General features: G+C 34.6%; 1 protein-coding gene across 8 annotated transcripts; it reads right to left on the reverse strand.

Moving 5' to 3' along the window:
• On the reverse strand, positions 1 to 25,527 carry LOC119639789 (PDZ domain-containing protein GIPC1). 8 transcript variants are annotated; one of them, XM_038037455.1, is made up of 5 exons: positions 25,421 to 25,527; positions 24,790 to 25,038; positions 2,014 to 2,105; positions 554 to 1,725; positions 1 to 461 (listed from the first exon to the last, which is right to left on the reverse strand). In XM_038037455.1, exon 4 carries the CDS (start codon positions 1,585 to 1,587, stop codon positions 589 to 591), a length of 999 nt encoding a protein of 332 aa, XP_037893383.1. In that variant the 5' UTR covers positions 1,588 to 1,725; positions 2,014 to 2,105; positions 24,790 to 25,038; positions 25,421 to 25,527; the 3' UTR covers positions 1 to 461; positions 554 to 588. The 8 variants fall into 8 exon arrangements, with proteins under 8 accessions (XP_037893383.1, XP_037893384.1, XP_037893381.1 ...); XM_038037456.1 differs by having other exon boundaries at positions 2 to 1,277; positions 1,341 to 1,725; positions 25,421 to 25,526; XM_038037453.1 differs by having other exon boundaries at positions 2 to 1,617; positions 25,421 to 25,526.
• Between the last annotated feature and the right edge of the window lie 1,661 nt (positions 25,528 to 27,188).

Consider the following 27,188-nt stretch of genomic DNA (forward strand, 5'->3'; position numbering starts at 1 on the left):
CACGTTTCTATAAATTTACATAAAATAATTTTTTGTTGAATTAAATTCAATTTATTTAAACAAAAAAAAAACAGGAAAAGTTTAACAAACACGATGATGGGGAAGTATTTTTTAATATGATGAACTAACACATATATATAACGTATAACAAGAAAATTTTATACGGCCAGGAATAGATTTATTTGATGTATAAATAAATTTTTACAAAGAATGAAATTATCATAAGTCAATAAGCGGCGGCGACGGCGGCAATAAAATAGTAGATATGCAGATATGTCTATTGCTATTATTATAATAATTGTTATTTAACTTAGTGGAGAAAAGGTTGCCGACATTTATGGTACTTCTCTCTTTCTCATTCTCCCTTCGCTTCGCAACTTCATTACTACTTAATATTGCATAGGGCTGTTGTCTGTCTTTGTTTCTTTAAATTACTTTCTTTATAAATGCAATTATTAGGTCTTTAAAGGTAAAAAAACAAACAAAAAAAATTAAAAAAAAACAAAAAACAGCATGATTTCAACTAATTATTTTAAATATTAAAACTACATACAGAGAGAGATGCTTCTATGTAAGGCACATTTTGCGCTAATTTTTTTCCGCTTTTTTGCGTCTAGCGTCCGTTATTGCACCCCACAGCTCGATAATGAAATCATCCGTGAAACCGAATGATTCCAGATCTGAATTATCAACGGCTTCGGCGAAATCCATGGAATTACTCTTATCTGTGCCCAAGTCCCAAATTAATGTGGCCAGCTCGTTGTCATTTATACCCATAAAGGATTCAAGCAAATTGTTTATGGCCTCGATACCTGCTTGCGTTGATTCATCGAATTTCTCTTCAATTTCTGCATTGCCGTTCGCCTTAAAACGTAGAGTCTCTTTGCCAGTTCCATAGCCACGACCGGGTGCTCGACCTTGTGATCGTGGCCCAATACCTTGGAAACCACTTTTAACTGGCTCAATTAAGCGTAACGTGAACGTACTACCCGTCGGTACTTCTTTCAATAATCGTGCCACCTCATAATGCCGTTTACCCACCATACTCATACCATCCAATTTTTCAATATGATCACCAACTAAAATGTGTTCGACGCGATCCATTACTGAACCCTCTTTGATACGTTTGATAAAAGCGAAACCAGCACCGTTATCGGTAATTGTCAAACCCAAAGCATCTTCGGATTTGAGAACCTCAACCTCTTTCGGTTGACCCTTACGATGGGCAAATATGAAGTCATCTAACCCGATTTGACCGCCCAATAATTTTGTCATATCTACTTTATGCGAATTTAAAGTACAAAATAATATTTCTTCTTGGGGTATATCATAGCATTCACCAATTTTTTGATATAATTCACGTACGCTGGAAAATCCCGTTATTAGACCCGTCGGACTGCCGTGCGCTAGCTGACAGTGAAATATCAATTGAGGTTTTGTGAAATCTGATCCATTAAGCGATGAGTTGCTACGTTGCGTATGGCCGCCATTCGTTAAAACTGGTTTACCACCATTTGTCGTCACATTATTCTCATTAGCTGTTACATTATCGAACGATTTATTCGATTTTTTGGCGAAAAGCGGCATCTTCTTCTTCTTCTTATGAACAACTCTTACCTAAGAGGATGTGATGTGTGTATGTAGTAAACAATTTTGCAACATATAAGCCCACACTATTCAACTCCTTTTCTTTCTCTTTTTTTTTCTGTTCTTTTGTGCAAAAATCTGTTATGAAGTGAAGAAAATGATGATTTTTTTTTTTTTAATTTCTGTTTTTTTACGAGTCTTAAGGCTTGCTGTTAAGGCACATGTTATGGTATGGAGGGTGTAGATTAATTCCAGTGCACCAAATGTTAGTTGGGATGAGTTGGTTTTTTAATAAAGGTCTTTATGCGAATATTATTTAGTTGTAAATGCAAAAATATTATGAAATGTTAGTAAAAGAAATTAAATAATTTCGTTTCGTGTGTGTGAAAGAACACCCCAACACCATTAAGAAGGGAAAAGAAATACCTTTCGTTTTTCTCAATATGACAGTGAAAGAATAACAATCTGATGCATACCATTAACCTTTAAACTTCATTGTAGTGTTAGAGCAGTCCACCCTGGATTAAAAAAAAAGAGTATTTAAAGAAAGGCAGCTAGTTTTACATTTCAACTTTTAAACTTTAACTTTAAGCCCATCAAATATCAAGCTTAGCTTGCACTATTATTTATTTAGCACTACTTTCTAATCGCGCGCCCGAAATCGCTTCGCCTTACTTCCCTGTAAATCCACAAGAAAGGTTAAGATTTCGTTCAAGACCTCCGATTGTAAACACGACTTTAAAATTTTGCTTAACCGTTAACAGGCTTTACTTTCAAAAAGCGATCAAACATAGTTCGCTCGGATTATTTTAAGTTATTCTGGGCATCTCAAACTTTTATCTCGGATATAACTTTTGAGGCCATTGAAATTCAGGTTTTGTTTCACTATTTTTTATTTAGCACTGCTTTTTGATCGCTCGCCCCTAAACGTAATTCATCTTACTTCTCCGTAAACGCACACGAAAGGTTTACATTTCGAGATCTGCAACAATAAACTATGATTTTTAACTTTTACTTAGCTATCTACTTAGCTGTTTCTTTTAAGAGCAAGCGTTTCGAAGAAACACGAATACCTTCCCCCGAATTGCGCTGTTTCAAACTGCACGATTTGCGAGTAATTGTTTTGCAAAAAAACAACCAAATACAACATATAAGTAAACACATATCACAAACAGATTACTTGCTAATGTGTATATATATGTGCGTAATTGTCTTGCGATATTCCTTGAAATTCCTAAAACGGAAACCCCTTTTTTTCTAGTCTCGATCCACACGAGACCAATTAATCGTGTTCTTCGGGGACGGACAGCCCGCAAGTGTTTTTGCAGTCCACGATAATGTCCAGTCCCCGTCAAAGGGGACTGTAGAAAACAATACGAAGACTTTCACCTTTTTTTTTAAGATGATTTCAAGATTTGGCCGCAAATTCCAAGCAGTGAATAACTATTTTATTAAATTTCAACAGTCTATCTGCGTTGAACTTAAGAAATAAGAAAAATACGGTAATTAAGTTTGGCTTAAGCAACTCTCGTCGATCAAGCTTACCTAAGGAGTACCCCCCTGGCTGTTATCGGGAATCAATAAGGCATTCATGTCATTAAAGAAATGCAGAGTTTCGCATTGATTGCGAGTTTCTCGAGCGAATCTAAATCTTTATGGAATAACATATCGTTTGAAAAGAAGGCCTGATTTCCACATTTCTGTCATGAAAATATTCCCTCACGTCATTCCTTTCGATCGGTATTTAATTCGTAATATAGTGCACTTTTGCTTTTATTTATTTACCCATTTTTTCAATAGATCTCTTAATTAATTAACTTGTTTGCTTTAATATTAATTTTAATGAAATCACTCACTACTTTGTTAGGGAGGTGAATGGCTGCTTGTTCTGTGTTGTTTAAAATAGTTTTTATTTATGGAATTAATTATGCCCAACAGCCTCGGTTAAGATGTGAAATATTTTTTTTAAACAAAATTGCTTGAAAATTGCAAAGCAAAATAAGTCGTCCGCTTAAAACTTATTTTATGATGTGTTTAAAATGCTTTTGCTTACTGCTTTCCCTCTCCAACGCACTAATACAATGAAGAAGAAATTTCTTTTGAAAGATAAGATAAATTGAATAACATTCTATTAAAAAAGAAGAGCGTGCAAAAGCGAGACGTAAGATGGGGTTATTACGATAAGATTTCGCTTTGTTACTTGGAAGATAAGGCACATAGTTCTTCGCACTATTCATAGACAGACGTTCGATTCTAAATTGTTCCACATAGATGCTGAACCTCTTTTGCATATCATGGTTTCATGTTGTTGATGGGCTCATCAGCGGCAATGGCATAGAGAGATATTAGCCAGTGGATCCATCGCAGAGAAAGCAGGCTCGTTAAGTAGCTTCTCTGGTTGCTTCAAGTAAATCCGCTGTCTTCTTGGCCATCCTTTAAGTGCCTCCTACAGGCTCGACTTAGCGCGTTGCTCGTATCTCGCATCTGTAGCACACGCAATCGACGTCCGTAGACGTCATTTACGTCAACAGATTAATTTGCGTTATTTTCTTTTAAGAGAAAAATGAATTTCTCACACTGGGATGTTTAATGGTGGATATACAAAAGAAAAGTATTTCCACTAACTTCCTCATGAAACATCAAATGCGAATGTGTTCGATTTTTCCACGGAGAAGGAGCCAAAAATGCACGAAGAATTTTTGCATTAATTAGCGGCGGTCTAAAAAGGAAAGCGAAACCCGGCCAGATCTTTCTCTTTGATCTGTTTCGCACAAATTAAGTTTGGAAAGATATCGCAGAGGAGGACTTTTCTTTTTCTATCAAATGTTTATCAAGCGAATGCGTATAGATCTCATTTAAAAATGCTTTAAATACATATTCTGCTGAGAGGGAAATGAGCAAATGGGTCATCAAATATTTAGAAATGATAAATATAACGGTAAACGTCACATTAATACGCAACCTATTAACAAGGATGCATTCAACTTGGCGCGGAGAGTATGTAACGGGCGAAAGAGATTTTAATCAGCCAAGTTAATCGTAAGGTTTATCCTCTCCTCTGTTCGCCTCTCGTCGGGCTTCCAATTAAATATCATACCCAATAGTGATTAAACTTTTTAATGAACACTTGACACCGTGATCCAACTTCGACTCGAATATAGGCGTGGTGATCGATCAACGAACAAACCGCTGAATAAAACGAAGGCTCTAGGAAAGACAAGGGAACTAATTACTGGCACTAATGTGAATATTTATCACAAATGATTTGAGGAGGTTTCGTCATGTAAATCAATTTCATGGTTTATCATTTCATGGGGTCACTGACGTCTGATTCTATCTGTCATAACTGCATCCTACTCTATTAAACAGCAGAGTAAAGTGCTATTGACTTCACCACAGTCATGCTCTTGACAACATGTCCTACGTAAGCTCTTAAGATAAGTTGCGTTTGAAGAGTAAATTCCGTTCCATACTTCGTAGTTAATAATGAAGGTGATGGTGACGACATCTCTGAAATTGTACTATCGTACTGAATATAAGCGTAAAAGCATTAAAAAACGGAAATTTAATATAAAATAAAAAAAAAATATTTTCATTTGTTTTGCGTGACAACAAAAACAAAATAAAATCAACGAATCGATGCGACACACAACGAGAACCTTTACCGAGTTCTCTGTCCAGCCTAAGAATATGTATCAAAATTTTATTGTTTCGCTATATCTTATCACAAATGCGAGAATATATATATATATGGACCCTGTAAGTGTCCCATGTAAGCCAAATAACGCACATTCAAGCAATTTTGTTCATTTCTTTTGAAATTGATTATAAATGAAATAGATTTACTTGTGTAGGTAGATTGGCTCTTGTTAATCTTTGACAATGAATTTCAAATGGACCAGCCCACGAATACTGATAAATTAATTATTTCACGAACAATTTTTTAGTACTTTTAATTTCTTTGTATTATTATTGTTATATAAAAAGTAAAATTTCGTTTTCAAGAGAATTTATTTGAATTTATTTGTCAAAAAACAATATTTTTTTTCTTTTTATTTCTTACTGACAAATAAGAAAGAAATTTTTTACATACACAGGTGTATGTGAAATTCCCATAGAAAATAACTACTAATCGCAATAGATGGCGGTACAATGGCAAATTATTTTTACCTAACTCCGCAAGCCACCTGGTGTTCACGTGCTAATTCGCAGAGACGGAAGAAGAAGGAAAATAGTTTGTTATTTTCAAATGTATTATGTAAAAACGCCATAGTGTGCCACGGCATTGCATTAAATACCCTATTCGAATCATTTTCATTGGGTATGATCCTTGAACCAAAAAACACGTCAACATACTACGTTTCTTCGAAGGCGGACAGATAGGGCAGACTGAGCTTAGATTGATTCACAGTCGCGCGGTATAATACGAGGTGGGTGCACTTCAAATCCCCCTGGGTGTTGCATATATCCGGACAAACTTAATCTACCCTTGCACAACAAGTGGTGTTGGGTATAAAATCTTATTAAGTCGTCTGTGGTTAAGTGAAACAGACAATAAAATGATGCAAAAGTGTGTTATGTTGTCAAAGAAATCAAGCAATTGTTGCGAAAAAAATGAAAGAACGACGTCATCATTCAGCAAAAATTGACTTGTAAGCAGTAAGCCATTTGACACCGGCAAATTCCTTTGTTTCTGCCTCTCTGAAGGAAAAAAAAGTTACTTGTGTAAAACATTGGCATTGAAACTAACTATGCTTGAGAAATTTTAAGTTTTTTTACTTTTACTCTAAACTTCTACTCTAAAGCTTGTGGGTTGACAGGAATACTTCTGTGCAGATGGAAGTCGAAGGAAGAAGAAGAGAGAGATGGTCGTTTGATTCCGCAACCAGAGGAAAAACATAAATCAGTAACTTAAGTAAATTCGGCATATCTAAGCGTATGGACTACCGAGTTGGGAAAATAGGACTAATCTAGCAAACTGCAATTAACAAGTAGCAATAATGTAGCGTAAAGGAGTAAGGGTCAATGTAGCTGCCTAAAGAAAAAGAGGATTTTATCACTGTTTGGGACAGAGAGGAAAGTAATAGAATAATAATATTTAAGGGATTTATTAAGTCGTGTTTTTTATGTCATTTTTCACTATTTAAACAATCATGTAAGCCAACAAAAGAATGACCTTCATTTCCGGGGGTTGTCTTACCCCTTAAAAGATGATAATGGAAAATTTATTTGGCTATAGCAATAATAATGTTGAGCAAGCAAGATCACTATGGTGCAAAGATATATTAGCATGCGTGCGGATACGTGCAACAACCAGAAGGAATTGAGCCGAACACACGTTTTATTATATCGGTTGATACAGAATAACTTTTTGATTTGAACTAAGCGCGTCTGTGCGAAGGCCGAAATTTTCGAGACATTTCGATGAAAATTGGTAAGCTTTTTTCCCAAGAACGGACGCCGTCCTTGTCAGTGTACCAAATTTCATCAAAATATCTTAAAAATTGTGGACGATAGGGTATACACAACAAAACGAGAGAAAGAAAAAAAGCGAGACAAGCTTATTTCGATTCAGAATCGATCGGTATAGTCCATCTGGGAGTTGCGTACATCTGTATCAATTTAATACACTCTTGTCCCATGCGTGTATGTGGTATAAAAGACTATTCGTTTGGTTAAGCCCGCACTTTTCAAACAAAATGTTATGTAAATACGTTATATACATTGTCTTCGGTACGGTACAGACAAAAGTCAGCACACCAGTAAACCTTTTATTTAATCTTTAATTATAACAAGTAAGAGCATAATAGTAGGGCAACGGCGGCCGTTGCCTACCCTACATCACTTCGCCTAGTACGGTTATCTGCTCATTTTGGTAAAAATACTCCACACACCACACATTATTTGCACGCAAACCTGTAATTGTCATGAAAGCCAGCATATTGGAAAAAAATTTGACCTATGTCGCCCAAATTTACCTCATTAATCTTTTTGCCGGAACGCTGCTATGAACTAATTTTCGTCATAATATATTAAGAGCAAGTTGGAACATTGTAGTAGGTCAAGGCCGACCATTAAATACCCTACACCACAGAATACTTATTTGTACAAAAATTATATCTTATCTCTCTATAAAGGCATATTTTTCATGTGCGCATTCATGGGGAAGCGGACCCAAAACGCAACCTAATGTAGTGCAAGTTTAATCCTTAGATATGGCAGGATTCATACATAGTCGTAGATGGTCCAAATTTTGTAGAGTTCATTTTTTTATGAAATTACTATTATGAATCAATTTTCGTCACTACATATTAAAGCATAGACTTCTCTGCTCTATAAAGGATCAATCTTCATGAAAATCCTTGTTAGGGTACGCCCCAAAAAATGGGCCGAGATCGTTCAAATTTGTTAAATTACTATTATGATATAATTTTTATAACGAAGCATTGAAAATTGTACCTTCTTGTCGTATGAACTTCAATTTCGTTATATGAGGGAGTTCAAACATTGCTCCAGCCAGTCCAAAGTTTTCATACCAATTTAAAATGCTCAAGTACTACCATTTACTCACTTTTGTTGTCAAATTTTGTTGTTGTCAATTTTTCTCCATATAATGAGTTCTCAGAATAGGGCCTTGTATGTGGGAAAGTGCAAGTATGTCGGGAAAGTGGACCGATCCGAGCCATTTTCAATAGCGCTCATCCTTGAACCGAAGTACGTCCGTACACCGAATTTGATCATAATATCTCAAACACTTGAACACTAAAATGCAAGAAGAGACGTCAGATGGACAGAGAGACGGACGGCAGACAGCCTTAGATCGTTTCAGAAAATGATTCGAATATAATAAAAGGTGGATCTATTTTACTTAAGCTCTTCCGCGTATTACGTATGTCCACATTAAGTTAATGTACTCTGTAGCGCACGTGTTGTAGGGTATAAAAATTGACAAAATTTACATAATAATTCAACACCAAGGGTATTCGGCGTGTTACAATGCGCACATAGCAAACTTATTGACTTAACGCTTTTTTTTTGTTTATTTATCTGTTTGTTATGCATGCATATATTTTCGAAAAAGTAAATAATGTGATTAAGCCAAGAAGCACGTTTCTTAAGTGCGCTAAAAACAGAACAAGGCAATCAAATTGTATTGTTATACGGTAACTAAGAAGTGAAGGTTTTCTCATAAATATTATTATGTGTGTGATAACAACATTCGAAAGTATGATTTTTTAGCCATAAGGAGATCTTTACGATCACCGGATATTTATTATAAATTAGACTTGAAGAAAACCGAATGGAAACCTTGTAGCCGATCAAAGCCGAGCATTGCATATCTTTCGCTATTTCGCCTACAAAATGTCTTTCATTTCCGCAATAAACCATGCTATACCATACCTTTCCTGGAAGCCTTTTTATGACGTGGGGTTTAAAAACTATGGCCTACGTGGTCCACATGGTGGTGGTGGTGTGGTGTGCTTGGTAAATTTCTAAATACCCATAATGGCTTAATTTTCTCCATAAAATATTAAAAGCTTAGTGGTTTTTTGTATAAACAGTTATAGGAGAGCAGTTCAAAAACTCGATTCATTCGATCCAAATTTTTCACATCAATTTAGAATGCCGAAGCATTATTACTTAGTGATTTTTGTGCGGAAATTTACAAAAGTATCTCCAATATTAAACACAAAGATGAAAAAAAAACGGACAGACACACATGCAGAAAAACTTAAATCGTTACAAAAAAGAATTTAGACTCGAGCGTTAGAAAAAGAGTTGGGTTTACCGTAAAATCTTCTGCGAATTGCACTGCCCATGGTGTGCGGTGTGAAAAGCTTCTTTTTCTCTGAAGTTCAAATGCAAAGATGTCCAGGTAGTCTTGTAAATTCGATTTCTTTATAGCACATTTTTTCGCATTATCGTCTGTAGAAAACCCTTTTTATTGCATTAAGTCATCAGGAAGTCATGCGGATCCGTACAAACACTTAGCTATAACGAGACTACGGAGACTTCATAAAGCCGTAGCAAATCAAGTCTGCAAAAGCATGCACCATACAAAGCCCACCAAGATCAATCAGACACAAATAGCAAGGAATGTTTAGACAACCAACCTAATGCGTCTAGGAATTTATATAGGTTTATTCATTTCACACTAAAAATAAGCACCGGAGGTACTCTTAGAAATTGCAAAAGCAAACATTAGGAGCGAGCATAGTATCCGTATTCTGAGGCACATCACAGAGACATGACAAGTTTCTTTTTGTCTGGTTTGCGGGGCTTAGAGATGACCCTAGTTTACAACAAAACTGGCATCGCATCGTTTTCTTACGACAATTCTTCACAACAGCAAACGTGATATAAAATCAAGACTACTGTAACAACAATGTATCTTTTATGAGTGGTGACCGACCACAATGCGAGAATATATGCCTTTCTACCCAGATGCGACGGTTCGAAATATCATTGAAGAATGTTTATCAACAAAGGGTTACAAATTCTAGGTTAAACAAACAGATTTTAGTTATAGAAAGCACTTGTAGTGCAACTTTTTTCTGTTTTGACTCCTTTTTCTTCGCGAAGCTAAAGCTATAATCTTTGAATAGCAAGAATGAACTGAAACTATTTGCCTAAACTTCCTTAATAACGCAATAATTTCGTATTTCGAAAAATTTTTTATATGAAGTAATAAATTTGAAAAAAAAAAAAAAAACTTTGTTTTCCCTATTAACACTTCTAGAAAACCTCTTGTATTATCAATAAAAACGTACGGCGAACAACTTTGAAAAACATTTTAAAAAAGCAACAAAATATCTGTATATTTTAAAAGCGTCGTTGTTGACGATAAACACATATGTTGTTGAATACATATTATAAGCCCCCTGAACCCCGTGTGATCTGAGAGAATTCGTTGAAAACTTCAATGAAACCAATACAATTGAAAGCGAACAACACCACCTCGAGATTCGATGGCATGAAAAAGCATATCACGCGACATTAACAATTTCGAAATTTTCTTATGAATTTATTTACTTTGTATATGAAAACAAAAGCTTTTTATTTGTTGTTATCATTGTTGTTATGGTTTTATTTATGATTATAATGTTTATTACTTCCGCATGGTGTTCTCGTTTGATTGGATATAATTGTGGGCTTGCCTAGAGTTGACGTCAACTGGCTCGTCATCTCCCGATTTTGATGCATTCTACGTACGTAAATGAATTTTTTTTTTTTACTTTTTTTTTTTTTTTATTTTAAAGAAACCTGTTATTTTATTGTAAAGCTTTACGGTACAATGGAATGACACTATTATGAAATAATAATAAATTAAAAATCAAAAAAATTCTCTTCGCCTTGCGACGAATCTCAGATACCTAGCATTCTAAGAGCAAAATTCATTTTTTTACCCTACACCGGTTGTGGTTCAAATGTATAATAAGTTTGTGCGTCTGCCTGCAACACCACGAATGACTTCATTTTGACCTCCATTTTCTTATACCGATCGATATCACATTTTGGCTCGATCTAAACCTGTCTATCCGTCTGCCTGTTTTCTTTTCTTACGTTCAACCCACTGGTCGTAATTTTCAGATATTTTGATCAAATTTAGTAGACCAACGTTTGAGACAAAGGCGAAAGCTATTGAAAATGGTGAATCGAGCCATTTTTTCGACCACTTGTTATTTTGAAAATTCGTTTTATGAATAACTATGTCAAACAGAGTGATGTAGGGCCGCATCTCCCCATACTTTTCTTCTTTGTAATCTTTGAATGGGTTTCTTCCACTCTCCAAGTTCTTTTATTTGATACCCCTATCGCTGGTATTATTAACAAAAAATTAATCACGGTGTCTACCGTACTCTTTTTAAAATTAACCCATTTGTAGCCAGATAATATATATCGTCATTTGACGATTTTACAAAAGAGTTTTAAACATTCCGTCTTGTTTGTCTTATCATAAATAAACATAACAACTCAAAAAAGTGAAAAAATAAAATTTAATTACTAGTAACTTTGTGTGGGCATGTCCATTGTTTCCATTTATTGACGAAAAGACTAGAGTGTTGCATCAAGTAAACGTAGAAAATGTCAGCTTTCTAACTAAAGTTTTGTTTAATAAAATCGAGTTTCGTTCAGTTTAAGCTCCAATGCACGGTTCTGCTCTAGCCAATTTTGCATATTTTAAATAACAACCTGCGTCCAATGTTTCAACAAAAATTTGAAGTCGATAACTTCATTTTTGCGAGCACGGGAGTGCCAAAAACACATACCATACACAGGTACTCAGACGGACAGACATATCTAAATTAACTCCGAATTTCATGATGATCAAGATTCTATATACTTTATAGGGTCTCTAAAGATTCCTTTTGGGTGTTGCATACATTACGAAAAACAACAATATGAGTATACTGATCTTACAGTGTTACAAAGGGATTAACATGTACACAATCAACACTAAATTTACGCCAATTAGAACTATTTTTTATTTCTTTCTTGTCATAGGCTTTTGTAAATGTCTATATAGGATCGAAGGTTATAGACAAAAATATGAAAAAGTTGTCAGTGTTTTTGGAAGTAGTTTTTGTTTTTTTTCAATATAGGCGTGTCTGCGCATAGATCGGGTCAATTTGTTTTTTTTTTTTGTATTGTTAATCGATGAAGGAGTGGTTGTGCCAAATTTTATCTTCCTATCGTCCTTAGTTGCAAATGTGGTGAGTCGCAAAAATTACCCGTCAAGTTGACGGGTTTTCGTAGAAAAGGGTAAACAATATCACACCAGCAACTAAACAGCAAAAGTGGGCGGGTCCCCATCGTTAAAAACGAATACATAAACATCTAAAGATAGATCGACGTTCTTGTGTTGGATTTGTAAGATCAAGAACCCTTCAAATTGAAATTTAGTGTTAAGAACATTGATAAAAAAATATACAAAGAAATGGTCGGTTTGCTACAATGGGGATTTTCTTAATTTCTCGGAATTGCAAGAATTTATCTTAAGCGATAGTTGGAAAAGAAAACCGTAATAAAAACTCGTACGCAATTGGTTTAGCAGAGAGAAATGCATGTCTATCCATAGTCCCTTCTATTGATTTTATTACATCGCACGCTAATTTCAAGCGCGACATTCATATTAACATAGAAAAAACGGACTTGCTGCCCTAATCATTTCTTTCTGTATATGGATTGTTCGTCACCCTAATAAACAGGAAGTCCTTATCACCACAAGGGAATTACTTTTACAAATACTTGTGCGTATGTAGGCAAATTACTACCACGATCTAGCACAACGTTTGATGTTTTTAATGATTTCCTATTATTCTTGTAGTGGTCGTAACAGCGTTTTTCGAAAGCAGAAAAACAACAAATGAATGAATAATGAAATCAAACAAAAACATGCTAGTATTCGTAGCGTAGCGTATTCGGGAGAGGGATTGAAAGGTAAGCAGAATGTGTATAATAAGTTTAATAACAATAATTAGAAACTGAAAAAAAGTACTTTAACCTGTCTGCACAATACAACTCATAAATATTCATAACTATTTTAGTAAAACGCACAAACAAAACCCCATACTATATATCGTATAGACATGTATTTGTTTGATAAACAAGAAGAGCGAACTTGTAAACACTCTTTATTAATAACATGTTGTTATTGTTGTCTCTTCGTCTCGTAGTATACTGTCGTTTAAGAGAGAAAAAAGCTTTAACAACAATGTTGCCATATTTAAGAGTTTTTAATGAGTTAGTTATGTAGTAATAAAATGTATCAAGGATTAGTAAAGCGACTTATTCACGGTTAAATGTGAGCCGCCGTGATAATTGTTTACACTCTACGCTAAGTGTGGTATTGCTATTAATAGGTTTGCGCGGATGCAGGTAACATACAGAATGTCTTAGGGCATACCCACCTTTTATTACTATTGTACAAGCTATCTGGGGACATAAATTATGCTTTAATGGGGAGCATAGATGTGCCGAATCTCTCACCTCCCACTGGTGATCCCCGGGCAACGGCTTCGGCCGGCTAAGAAGAGTTTAAGGTTTTGGGCTACTAACTCGGCGACGATTTTCTGAGAGATGGTGGAGGGGTTTGGCTGGAAGATGAGCTCTTCACTCAATAGCTGGTTACTACCTAGGAAATATATGAATGAATGGTTTTTAAGTACGTTGAAGGTATTAATCTAGCGAGTGCATGGTAGATCGCCCCTGCATTGACAGTGCAATACCCGAGACCTATATATCTCGAAGAAAAGTAGTTCATGGTGTTGGCTACCAAGGAAGTATGGTGAATCCGAAGCAAGTATGCCAAAGGCTTTGCAAAACTGGGAGCCACGGGGGTCAGGAGGCTCGCCTCACAAAGGCACATATGCCTGCGGGTGTATGATGGACTTTGTTCATAAAGTCGTGGGAATTAAGATTTTCTCGGGAGAGAGGTAATTATACAAAAAGGAATTGACGGATGGCCTTCCCTTTGGCCTATTAATTAAAAACTCTCTTGAGAATTAATACATGCAAAAATTAAAAAAGGGATTTGACGGAAAGGCTTTTTCCCCTTTTGCCTATTTACTTTTGAACATATATCACGGATGTCTGCGGGTAATGGTGGTAATTGATCAACGGCGCCGTGGAAGCCTTATGGCGGAAGCGAGCGCAATTTTTTTACCCTTCTTGAACGAATATCGTTGATCAATTTGTGAGTCCTGACTGCTTGGGTGCGGCCCTTCGGGGAGTACTCGTGGTGGTTGTGGTTGGCAGTTCCTAGCCAAAGTGGAACAGTCGAGTGCAGCTAGGCCTCACCACTGACCAGAGTGGAGTTTATTGTTCCATACACAATAAACCGTTCTGGACTCTGGTGCTGTTTACGCCCCTACTCTGTGGGGATTGTCTAACTCGCCAGGGGGCGTAGTACGCTTAAAGTGGCTTGGGCCACCGTGGGGTTAAGCCTTTCAGGCAGGAATCCACGTTAAACCCTTGCTACAAATTCTGTACAAGCTAACTGTCCATCTGCCCAAATAACACAAGTTTTGACTTATTTTGACGAAATTTGATACTCGGACATGTTTCCATTCAGAAAATTCAATTGAAAATATATTCGATCGGAGAGTTTTTACGAACTCTGAAAAAGTTGTTACATGAAAAAAAATTTTTAATTTTCAAAATTTTTCGACAAAAATCGCCAAGTAATGGTAGATCCACGTCCTAAATTGTTGTTGTAATTTGAGTCACGTGGACGGATTTTATGAAGCCTTTCCTATTTGAAGCCTTTCCTAAAATTGATGATTCCTTATTGATGAAGCAATGATGTTAACAACGCTCCCTTTCTATAACCAATTTGTTTTATATATTTAGAGCAAATTGCAATTGTCATACCGTTGAACACACGAACAAATTTACTTTTTGAAAGAAGACGCGGCACGTGGTCCCCTTAATGAAAAAGATCCGCACTTTGATTTATCACTTTGTTGTGTCGTGTTTTTGCTTTATATTCTCTCCGACAGATTCGATTCCTATTATTCGAGCGCTGAGTACTTTTTCTCGGTAGAACACTCGCCGGATGTACCTTCACATAAACACTATAGAGGCAACGTTGCGCCGATGCTCGATGATATGAAGATTTTTGGACACGCTTTCTTCGCCCATAGGCATCTGAACTCCGTCGATCGTCTCCAAGCAAAATTTGGACTCACTCGCCCAAAAATGCGAGTTCTACTCCAATCTACGCAAGCGCAACTTCTTGACCTCAATCCTACCGCTATCAATTTTCTTTCTGAAATAAAAAGCTAACAAAATTCTTGAAATATCAAAAACGAAACTTTCGAGCATTTTTGCTAAAATCGGAAGAACATGTGGCGGCATTGATTTTAGTTAAAATCTTTCTTTCATAGAAAAAATCGAAGGAAAACTCACAAAAGGTGGAAAATCCTTCTTAAGAAGTGGAGAGCCCTAAATTGGCATTAAAATTAATTTGAAAAGCATAGGTGCTCCGCAAAGATTTCATTCTAAAATTTCACGTTACAAATGGAACGTTCAAGTTAGTATAACCCCATTGAAGTTAATTACATGTGCTATCTACTGAGCGCAGGAACAAACACTATATGAAAATAGTTAAAGATCTTGCAAACGATTTAATTGCAAATAATTTTCAACCAATTGATTCAGCACAAAAAAAAAAAAATTTCACGGTTACTTAAGTAAACGTTAATGGCAATAAGATAACTTTATATATTTGCCTGCACGTAAGTACATATGTATGTATTTCAACTTTTGCATTATAATTAAGCGGCTACATTAGCATGACTTTTTAATATGCTTTGCTAAGGTATTAAATAAATAAATTGAAAATTCGTAGACTTAATAAAAACGTGCTTTGATAACCGAAAAGTGGAAAAAAACAAAACCACAAAGACACACACTAAAACAAAAACAGTATTAAACACCCAGCACACCATTCCACAGCTCTTCATATAACGACCTTTCTAAATAGGGCATTATATTGGAAGCGATTCAAAAGTGCTCCGATCCGAATCGTTTTAAAAAGCGGTTTCTCTGCTTGGACCAAAACACATCCATGTACCAAGTTACATCAAAGTGTCTCAAAAATTGCGCTCTGTGGGTTGAGCACATGAAGAGAAGATGGACAGATGGACAGACAAGCTCAGATCGATTCAGATAGAGGAGAGTTTCCGAAAGATAAAACAAAAATAAAATAAATAAATCCGAAAAGATATCGGCGGCTTGTTTGCCCATCTATGGGTCTAACCAATATTAACCTTGTGGATGTTGCATAAGTCCACACGAACGGTGGAGGGTACAAAAAGATCTGAAAAAAATATGAAATCTTTTGTCTTGCAATACGAAAGGGATAATATATATAAATCATAAATAAAATTTCCCTCTTAAAATATTCAAAACGAATTTTTAAAAATATATATTTTCTGTTTTTATTACTTATAAATATTTAAATATTTATCTATCTGAATGTAATCATACGAATGAATGTTTACTTTTTTAATGAGTAAGAAGAAACCAGTAAACATATGAGGTAATATGTATGACGTATGTCTCCAAACTAATTTCGTATGCATTAAACACATTAAGCGAAAACCATATGATTGAAGACATTTACATTTCATTGACATTTAAACGTTCCAAATGACTGAACTTTATTCGCCAGCACCAATAAATGTTACAGAACTTGTATTTAAGCTAATGCTCTGCGAAAAAGGTTTGCCCGTTTCTTACATTGAACTGGTTCGGCAAGAAAGCAAAAGACGACTGAGCTTTGGAAAAGAATTCTAATCGGAAATCTAAAACGAATCTTTAAGCCTCTTTCCTCGTTTTTCGAAGTCAATCATACATCACTTATAGCGTATACTGTACATCAAGTTTGTATGATATTTATTTGATAAATGTTTCGGCCCTTTTTACTTTCTGGCATCTGCCTAGTATGATTCGCATGATCTGCTGTGTGTAGACTACGTTAATTTTATCATTTAGTTCTGCTTTGATTTGGACACAACCAAGTCCACATTTCATAGACAATCCACAGTACTTGGAGTAGAAAGCAAGAGAAAAGAGGCGCTCAATAATTGCCAGAACTCTCGTTAACCCCTAACAATTTTTTCTATGCGTTTCATTTTTTGTGCCAAGCACATGTAACTTAAGTTTTTTCTTAATTTGCAAAAAAGGTTGTTACCGGTTGCTTTTTTTTCCCCTTTTTTTTGTGTATAAACAAACACATATTTCAAAGCACGATATTTTTTATAAGAAATAAAACGAAAAAGTGATAATTTGCTGCTGCGGACTTCAGCAGAGACTTTTTTTATTCGACAAAAAACACACTTAACCTGATTTTTAGGAAAAACAAGGTAAGCGTAATTATAGCCACTGCAGCAATAGTGGTCAACCGGGCAAAGACAATGAAATTTTTGATCGACAATGATTTAACTACTTCTCCCTTTATTTTCTTAGTAACTTTATAACATTAAGCAGTTAACTGTTTCAATTTCCTTCAACAATGCGTATCTAAATTATGTTACAAAAATTTCGCAATGACGAGCATATTCGTTAATATGAAATTAAGGCTGCAGCGAAATTAGTTTTTATTTTTTATTGTAATACTCACTTCAATACTCCATACCTTCATTTAGGATAAGCTTTTGATGTTGAGATGTTGAAATGTTTCCCTATTAGACAGATAGAGTCAGTGCTAGTCCGTCGACTTGCTGTTGTAAATCTTTTGGGTGAATTGATTCGAGCGCTTTTGTGAAACTTTTAAAAATTCGATGCCGATATATTTTTAAAAGGCAATAAGTGTTCACGAATTAAAGATGAATGACGACACTACAGGCACTCTACAGCATTATTTATCTCTGGCCTTATAAGCACAGAGAACGTGATTATCACATACTGAATTAGGACTTCGGATCCCTCGTTTAGTCGTAGTGGCCCAAAAACACCGAGTTACAAATCAATCGCTATAATAGCAATATTGCACGTCTCCTAATTCGACTTTATGTCTCACTCATCCCGTTTTCCAATTGTGACTAACATTTATAAACAAATCTCAAAAGGATGCTCCAGGAAAGAATTGGATGATCATTACGGAGACTGAAGCATAATGTTAAGGTCTTGACAAATTTTCCTATAGAAATTGTACTGAAATGCTAGAGGAGCCTTGCCATGGTTGCATTATTCTCGAAGGCGAATATTTTGATGAAAATTTCAGACACCCCTCGTACTTCTGAGAAGAAATTCTTTAATTGACTTAGCGTTTCGATGGCATATTAAGTTTAGCATTTCCTTTGTAATATGCCGTCTTTACGAGAAGTGTGACCAGCGGGAAGTCTTCATATAACCATTTTAATTAACGAAGAAGATTTAAGTTGGATTGTATAGTTCTTAAAGGGTGTGAAATTTACTTACTTAATGTACATTAACCTCGACATCGTTGGAAAGGCTATTAATAGAGGATTCATGTCGTACTAGTTTCATTTTTTCACAGGGCATGGTTTAGACACAGTAGATACGCAAACTTTCGCTTTACCAACCTCATTTATGACGTAGTATAAAAGTGTTGTCCTTTCGAATATTAATTAATTTACATGAAGTCATGTTTTGTTTATCATATTTTGCAAAAGAATGTTCCATTTTAACTGTACTTTGAGTTAAACCCCTCCGAGACTACGTTTAACTGATTTCTGTTAACGGTTTTGCAGAGGTCTGTACATATTTTTTGCTTTGTGTCTTTATTAGTTATATTTAACTATAACTTCACACCCTTTAGTTTTTAATGATATCAATTTATCTGAATGGGATATGTTAAGGAGAGTTGTACTCATAATCTGATTAATAAGTAGTAGTAAGATTATTAAATTATGGAAGTTTACGTTAACGATCGGCTTAAGCCAAAAGCAAAAACCAATGCGAATAATGAGAAGTATTGCTCCAGAGTAACTTAGTACTACAAAAAAAAGTAAAAGACTGAAAATATTTCCCTTTATACTGACACAAAGGCAGTGCGCCGCTGCACATCTATAGAGAGAAAAAAGCACGAAACAAATTGAGGAATATAATCTTCACTCCAGAACTATGATGAAATATTGATCAAACAAATAATGCTGCAACAACTAAATCAATTTTATTTAAATCATTTTATAAAAACATTCACCTGAATTGCAAAAAGTGCGCAATTTCCTTAATAAGCAAAAAAGAGCCATGCGGTAAAGAAATACTCTAGGAAATAAGTCTTCCTTTGGGGCGAAAGCTTAATCATAGAATTCAATTCGAACAAATGTTTTTCTGAAAAAAGGGCCATTTCTTTCGTTTCTTACAAAAACCCAGCGGAGAGTGCGACTTCATTCTACAACTAATTTATTTCATCGGGCCTAGGATGCGCTTCTCTTCCTTGCCGATCAAACCCATAATATTTTCTGAAAAGATACAGTTAACAGGAGCTTTTTTAAATAACGGCATCCTTGTGGGGCAACCTATTGGTGAAGATATTATTTAAGGTTCTTTGCAGGAGTTCCTCGCAAGAAATTGGAGTTAGGTTGCATTAGAAAACGTGGCATCAGAACGTGAAATCAGAAAGTCGCAATAGAACTTAGCACCAAGAAATGGAACCAGTCAATTGCGCGAAAAAGTGTCATTAGAAGGTTGCATCAGAAAACGGAATAAAAAATGGCACCAAGAAATCAAATCAGTAAGCGGCATCCAAAAATTAAAAGTTGACATCAGAAAATGAAATCAGAAAGTGACGCCTTTAATTAGAAATACCTTTTACTCCTTACTCTTTAGCATACTGTTACTCTGCAGCATATATATTTACCATGACTATGTACAACGGCATATTACTGTAGAATGTGTAGCGACCCTATCGGCTGTACCGCTGCAAGTAACAGTGAACGAATCTTTGACGAAAGCCCTTCAGACGACCTGAATAAGTGACACAATTGGAACGAGTTGTTTTGAAAGAGTCTTGCCTACGTTAGAAAATAACATGAAAGAAATGTTGCTCGCAACATACCCTCTACCCCTTTTTTCAGAGTTCAGTCGAGCTGCCGTACCAGCTACATTAGGCTATTAAATTATTACAGTTCTGTTGCATAATTCTCCAGATTAATTTACACATTTCCAGATATATGCCAATGTACGCTTTTAAGCCCCAAAAAAAATTTGCATTTCTGTAAGAAATTCATTTGAATTATTTTGCATTAATAACTTGATATGCTTCGTACATGCACAGGAACCAGTTAATGAAAGTAAAAACAGCTTCACGGTTTAACGAGCCTTACAGTTAATTCTGCTTTTTTCACACCAAGTTATATTTTAAGCGTGCAAGCAATTTGATAATTAAAACATAAGCGTTTCAAAAAAATTCCTTGGAACAAGCTATCGCCATACCAGTAAGATAAAAGCAGTTAATACTTGTATCTCTAACGCGCGCAAGGACGGACACAGAAGTAAAAAAAGAACGTTTCCTTTAAAAATCGAAAAAACATTTATTTGCTTCGAGAAAGAAATGGAGAACCAATCAATTTGAAGTCACTAAATTGTAAGCGGAACTAATATGGAATTGTATGAAGATGTTTCCAAATTCGCTCGCATCCGCTTTAGTTAAGAAACAAAACGCCGCAATTAGGAGTTAACTCGTTAGATTTCAAACGTTGGGCATCGAAATGTTTGGAACTTGTTTATCGTTCAAGGAAAGGTACCCACTTCCTCTCCAACGTTGAGTCTCAATCGTCACGCTATCCCTTGCATCAACTGCAAAGATGAGTCGCACTCACCATCTTAATTTACATGAACAATGTACATAAGTTATATCAAATGTGCGGGAATCGTTGACCGAGTTGACGATTATATATCAGCCGACTGTTTTCTGAGTAAATTTCAGCAATTGTGGCCCGGGTTATTTTTCTGAGAATTAGATATAAGCGTTATTAGTCGCTTCATATTGTATAAAGTTGTAAAACAGGAGAGGATTGAGCATCCAGTCATCGTGTTACTATTGATTAATCCATTAAGGAGATTTCCAAGAAAGCCAAGAGGCTTTTACATCCACTCGAAGTTGAAAGATGAAATAGAGAGTCGCTCGTAATATTAATAGGTCGGTCGAGCCAAAGATTGTCGAGTCTGATCTCACAAATCGGGAAAAGACAAGAGACATCAGACAACATACTTTTGTCGCACTTGTCTCGAAAAGTCTGAAGAGTTATTTTTATTTTGACTGTATGTGACCATATTCTATTTTTCTTTAAAACAGATATGAACATTATAGCCGGGCACGGCCGACTATTAAATGTCAATAATACCACCAAAGTTACACATCATTTTCACGCGTAGCCATACTTTTCATGAAAATCCGCACATTGCAAGAATCCTTATATGCGGTGGTATCCAAAAAATAGAGCTACGTCATCGAAATTCGGTACAGTTGAGTTGTTCTACACGAATTTTCTATTATGAATTTTCATCATGAAACACTAAAGGTCACTCCTCACTGACTACCCACTCGTTACCCTGCCTTCTGGCGACTGTATGCGAAATAAAATACGTACACGACTTCATATTGATGGCTATCCTTTCCGCTTACCAACCTATAAATAACAACATGCCCGTCGCTATTACTGGAATTCCCACAACAGTAGCGATTAACAAAATTATGTTCGACCAGAATTGAATCTTTTATACCCATCAGCGTTATGCTATCCACATCCACTCTACCAGTTCTTTTATTTGACAACCAAGCCTAATGTAACGAATATGCACAGAAGAAAAAAGTAATCGCCCACGCCGTCACGTCCGTTATATTTAATTTGAAATTGACGCAGTTAGGCTGTCGCATTCTACTCTCCAAGGCCCTTCATTGGAAACCGCATTGATTAGACTGCCAACAAAAAACGAAATCTTTCCTTTATGGTGTTCATCCCATAAGAAATTAAAATTAACATACATAACCACAAATTAACAGACAATATATCTTCTGTAATAAGTATATAATATAAAATAAGTGAAGAAAATAAAAATTTTGATCATTTATAACTTTGCATGGATATGGCCGATTTGCATAAACTTACATCGCTTGATGTAAAGTTTGCGCGGATCTATGTAACACGCAGAAGCACTTAAAATAGATCCATATTTTATTATGCACTCTCTGATCGTCTGCCCGTCTGAAATCTGACTACAGGTAGCAATTTTTGGCATATTTTGATTAAATTTACTACAAAGGCGCAATTCACCCAAGTACGGACGCTATGGAAAATGTTTCCGATCGGTCCAATTTCCGATCACTCCCCATGTAACGCCCTATTTTGAAAAGTCGTTACATTGAAAAAAAATGTAATTTTCAAAATTTCTCGTAAATTTATTTCGTCATTACAATTTGGTGTGAAAACTTGAGACCAGCTCGGGCAATTTTTGAGCCCCCTCTCATAAAACGAAAACCGAAATTCATATAACAAAAAGGTCTAAGGTTTCATTGCTTCATGGTGAAAATCAGATCATTATAATAGTTTAAGGTAAAAAAATTTTACTGTGCCAAATTTGGAGGGTAGACTCGACGTGTTGTTAGGAGCCTCCCCTACATAAACATTTTCACGAACCCATATATAAACCTAATAGGGATTTTCGCGACTGATGTGCTTAAATCGGTTCAGATGGTGATGTTCATGAAGAATATGTACACTTTTGGAGTCTCTGAAGTTTCCTCGCGAGCATTGCAAACGTTTTGACAAAAAAAATATATCCCTTATCTTTCGGTGATGGGTGAACATTGCTAGCTTTTTAGAAAAAAACATGAGCAAATGTCTACAAAAGCTTCATTAGAGTTGAAGAGCTGCAAGTGATTACCAAAATTAAATATTCCGACATATGCTTGCTTGTAACTAATCAAAAATCTACAACGAATCCAAGGATCCGTACAAGAAATATTATTACTCTACACTCATAGAAATGCCAAAATTCCATGTAGACATTACAGATCGTTGAGATGTACGGTATTTAAAATTCGTGATTCTCTTCCTTTTTGAAAAATAAAATGTCTTCTTATTTAATGTTCGCACTTTTCATAGCAAATAGTAATTAACAGTTTTTTTTGCTTTTGTTATTTTACTGTAAGGTACACAAGTGTCAAACGCAAAGCGAAGCAATGAAATCTTGAATGGACTTATATCAAAGACAGTTAGCTGGTTAAACCAGTTATAATAGAAACTTATTGCTGGTCTTCATTAAAATGAAGCGTGGAAAAGGTACTTGGGAACTAAAATTGCGCCAAACAACATTTGCCGCATTAAGATTGTAATGAGCAAAACAAATGTTGACAACAATTATTATAAGTATATAATTATTGATAATTTCAATATCTCTATAATGCGGTTGACTTTCTTTCTTAACATCCATAATTAATGAGCTATTTTAGGGACATTTTCACCGGATTTTAAAGCTAACAAATAATGATTGTAAAGTAATCTGCAAACAGGGCCAAACAAACACACGTGCTATACTGTCATTTAATTTGAAAATCGTTCATATTTAAGAAGAAAAAAAACCGGCATTTTCACGACAAATGAAATTGAAAAAATCAATGAATTATAACAAATGGATGGAAAAAATGATGTATAAAATATTGTAACTAGCAATCCACACCCTAAAAATGGGGAGCATTTTGAAAACTAAAGAAAACAAAATGCAAGTAAAACAACCCTTAAGATTCAATAAACAAATTTAGGGGAACGAGTGGGATACGTATGACTAAGAGCTTAATATGTGGATATGGTAAACGTAATATAAAAACAAGTTAATTAAATGGATTTCATTTTCTTTCAGAGGAGAAAAGAAATCACTTAATAATTGCACGCACACACATATGTAAATAATATAAATTACTTATTTGTTTCACTAAAAATCAGCATTTATTTACAAAGCACTGTAATATTAAATAACGACGGAGTAGGTTCAATAAAACGATAATAAAATAATTTAAAAGAAAAGTTATGAAATTGTGCAAAAGTATAAAGAGTACAGAGGAAGAAGATATGGAATGAAGCAATGATGATAAAGTGCAAAACATTCGTCATAAGCCGAATATAGGTCACCCTTCACCTCTGCAAGAAGTCATGTAGAAAAATGATTAAAATACCCTGGAAACTGTTCGTCGTAGATTTCTTATTGGACTTTGTAACACGAACCTATGCCACTCAGATGCATGCAGCATGTCGACTTCGTATAGTATGTATATAGTGTTAGTCAAGATAAAATTTTAATTCTATTTAGTCATATCCAGCTCATCGTTGATCTGGCCGTCCCCAAATATTCACAAATTAAGTATAGTAAACTGTATGGTCATATGCCGTGGAGGAAACTTGGAAACTTTAAAACGATTAACTATATGTAGTGGGAATAAAAATTCTTTTAACATCAATTTAAAAACATTTCGCCTTGAAGTAGGGTGCACAAAAAAAGCAATTAGGGGATAAAAACAAAATTAGAGAGAAACCTTTTCACATCTATATACATAATGCAAAAAATATATGTGATTGACATATATGTATATATACAAATACATCTAAATTAAATAATAACGACGTGCAGAGATTTAATATAACACTCCCTAGGTGTCATTATAAAATAATTATACCTTATAAGTATATATACATGTAAAAATATGTATAAAGAAAATTTAACATAACTTACCCGAGAAGCCAATATTTAAGCCAATATTTAAGATAAAACTTTTTTTATCAGACGAAAAGCGTCAGGGGGAAATTTTTAAGTTGATTTCCAATGTGACAGGTTCGCCCCTTACGATTATTTTAAAAAGCTCCAATACATGTAAGCTGCATGCGTGTTGTTTTCTTCCTTCCTTCCTTTCCGTTACTTCACAATTACAAACAAACACGCACTGTACAATGCTATTACTACTTAGATGAAGACTTGCAGCATCTTTTCATTTATACCGTATTATATATAAATAAATAAATACATATATATATATATACATAGATATATGTATATGTGGATATATACATATATATAAATGTAAATATATATACATATGTATATATAAATATATATACAAAAATTTTTGTTGCAGATCTGGTTTATAACAAATTTTTCACTTTTTTCTTCACAAACATTCGCAGACACAATCGGACACCGCAATATATCAGTACCCATATAACAACAACAACATTTTAAACTATTTTTGTATTTTATACATGTTAAAAATTTTCACTTTGACATTTATGGGAATTTATTTATTTCGTATAATCAATGGAAAAAGGGAACGTATTTTTATTTAAACACATTTGTATAAAAACCCTACCGCATTCAATTTAATTATTGATTTTTATTCTTCTTTTTCTAATTTTTTTTCTAATATTTCAAGCGAGAGACACTTTTCACTAACTTTTCACGTCTTACTGTAATGACTGTAATGCAAATTAAGTTATTCATACTACGGAAACGTACTTAAGATGGTAAGAAATTTTATGAATAATGCGAGATTTTACAACGCTTCATATATAACTTATATTTGATGACGAAGTTGAGGCGAGTTACCAAATGTTTTAATTATGCTATTATTTTGGGTATTTTATTCCCTGGATAAAAAAAAAAATTAATATCAAAATTATACATATTTGGGAACTTTTTTTTTACTTGAAAAGACGTTTGAATTTGATCAGAATGCATGTATTTGAGATTACAAATAATTGCCATTTTTTTTTTCCTTTTTTTGAAGCCAGCTTTCACGGAACAAAAGTAGAATGAACTTTTATAAAATAACGATTTTTTAAAGAAAGTGATAAATATGTATGATAATCATGTACTCATTTAGTAACAGCCGGAAATGATCCGCTTGATTTCAATGGTTATCGGATGGAGCTTTTGATTTAAAGGGAAATACTTGCATTGAAGTGGTGATTTGTTTATCGAACTGTATTTACAATAAATGTAGAATGTTTTAGCCGCTGAATTTATAATCTTGCATCAAATTGTTTAAAGATATACAAATTCGTAAAGTATTTAGAGATCTCAATTACAACCGTGAATAATATATTTTATTTTTTTTCAGACGAAGGAACATCTTGTGGAAAAGAACATTTGCAAGCACCACCTAAATCGCTTGTTGGCCCAAACCGAAGATTATATAGAGTATTCGCGTAGCGGCAAAGGAATGGAAAAACCAAAAGCTCGTAGTATGTATGAGGATATTTATCTTAGTAATATCTTAGTAATATATAAACTGGGAAAAATGAAAATCTCATATTAATCTCATGTTAATTCTATATATATATATAATATATATTTTTTATATAAATGTATAAAAAATATGCATTCATCTCCCCTTGTACGTCTCCTCAATAGTTTTATACAATTCTTATAGGCGTGGCATTCGATTTTACCCTATTTTCAAAAATAAAATGATAATTCTTTCCATATATTCATACAAGTGCTTGAAATATAATATATAATCTTTTTTATATAAATGTATAAAAAATATGCATTCATCTCCCCTTGTACGTCTCCTCAATAGTTTTATACAATTTTTATAGGCGTGGCATTCGATTTTACCCCATTTTCAAAAATAAAATGATAATGTAGAAAAATGTATTTACTATATATATACCATATTATCATATATATTGTAACGTAAACCACTTTTTTGATTTTGCGTTTTTCTTCACCTCTGGTTTTGGTTTTTACGATATTGTAGTTTTTATTGACAATTTTTAGGAAATCTATTTACAACTTATTGGTAGGAAATTATATTTACAAGGCTTTAATCCTCGTTGAGTCCTTGTCCGCTCGAACATTGCAATCCAAATTTCTTGCCTTCAATCTATTTGCTTCCGTAAATATTCTGCTTATATGCTCTTTTATAAGCAAATTTCCTTTACCTAAATTCATCGCTACATACTTGTTAATTATTGTTAATCTTTTCGCGAGTCGCCGGCCGCATGACGTGGATAACGTGCATTAAATATGTATTTGCTTCTCCCCTTTCCTTAGAATTTGTTTTCTGAGAAAATCGACCAATTTTCATGAAATATGAGATTTTCATAACAGTACGTGCCCATATGCACTCGCAA

Source organism: Glossina fuscipes, unplaced genomic scaffold (genome assembly GCF_014805625.2).
Source record: "Glossina fuscipes isolate IAEA_lab_2018 unplaced genomic scaffold, Yale_Gfus_2 113, whole genome shotgun sequence".
NCBI lineage: Eukaryota > Metazoa > Arthropoda > Insecta > Diptera > Glossinidae > Glossina > Glossina fuscipes.

Excerpts from the sequence above, each read along its gene's own strand:
- LOC119639789 (XM_038037455.1), bottom strand. The coding sequence starts at position 1,587 with ATGCCGCTTTTCGCCAAAAAATCGAATAAATCGTTCGATAATGTAACA.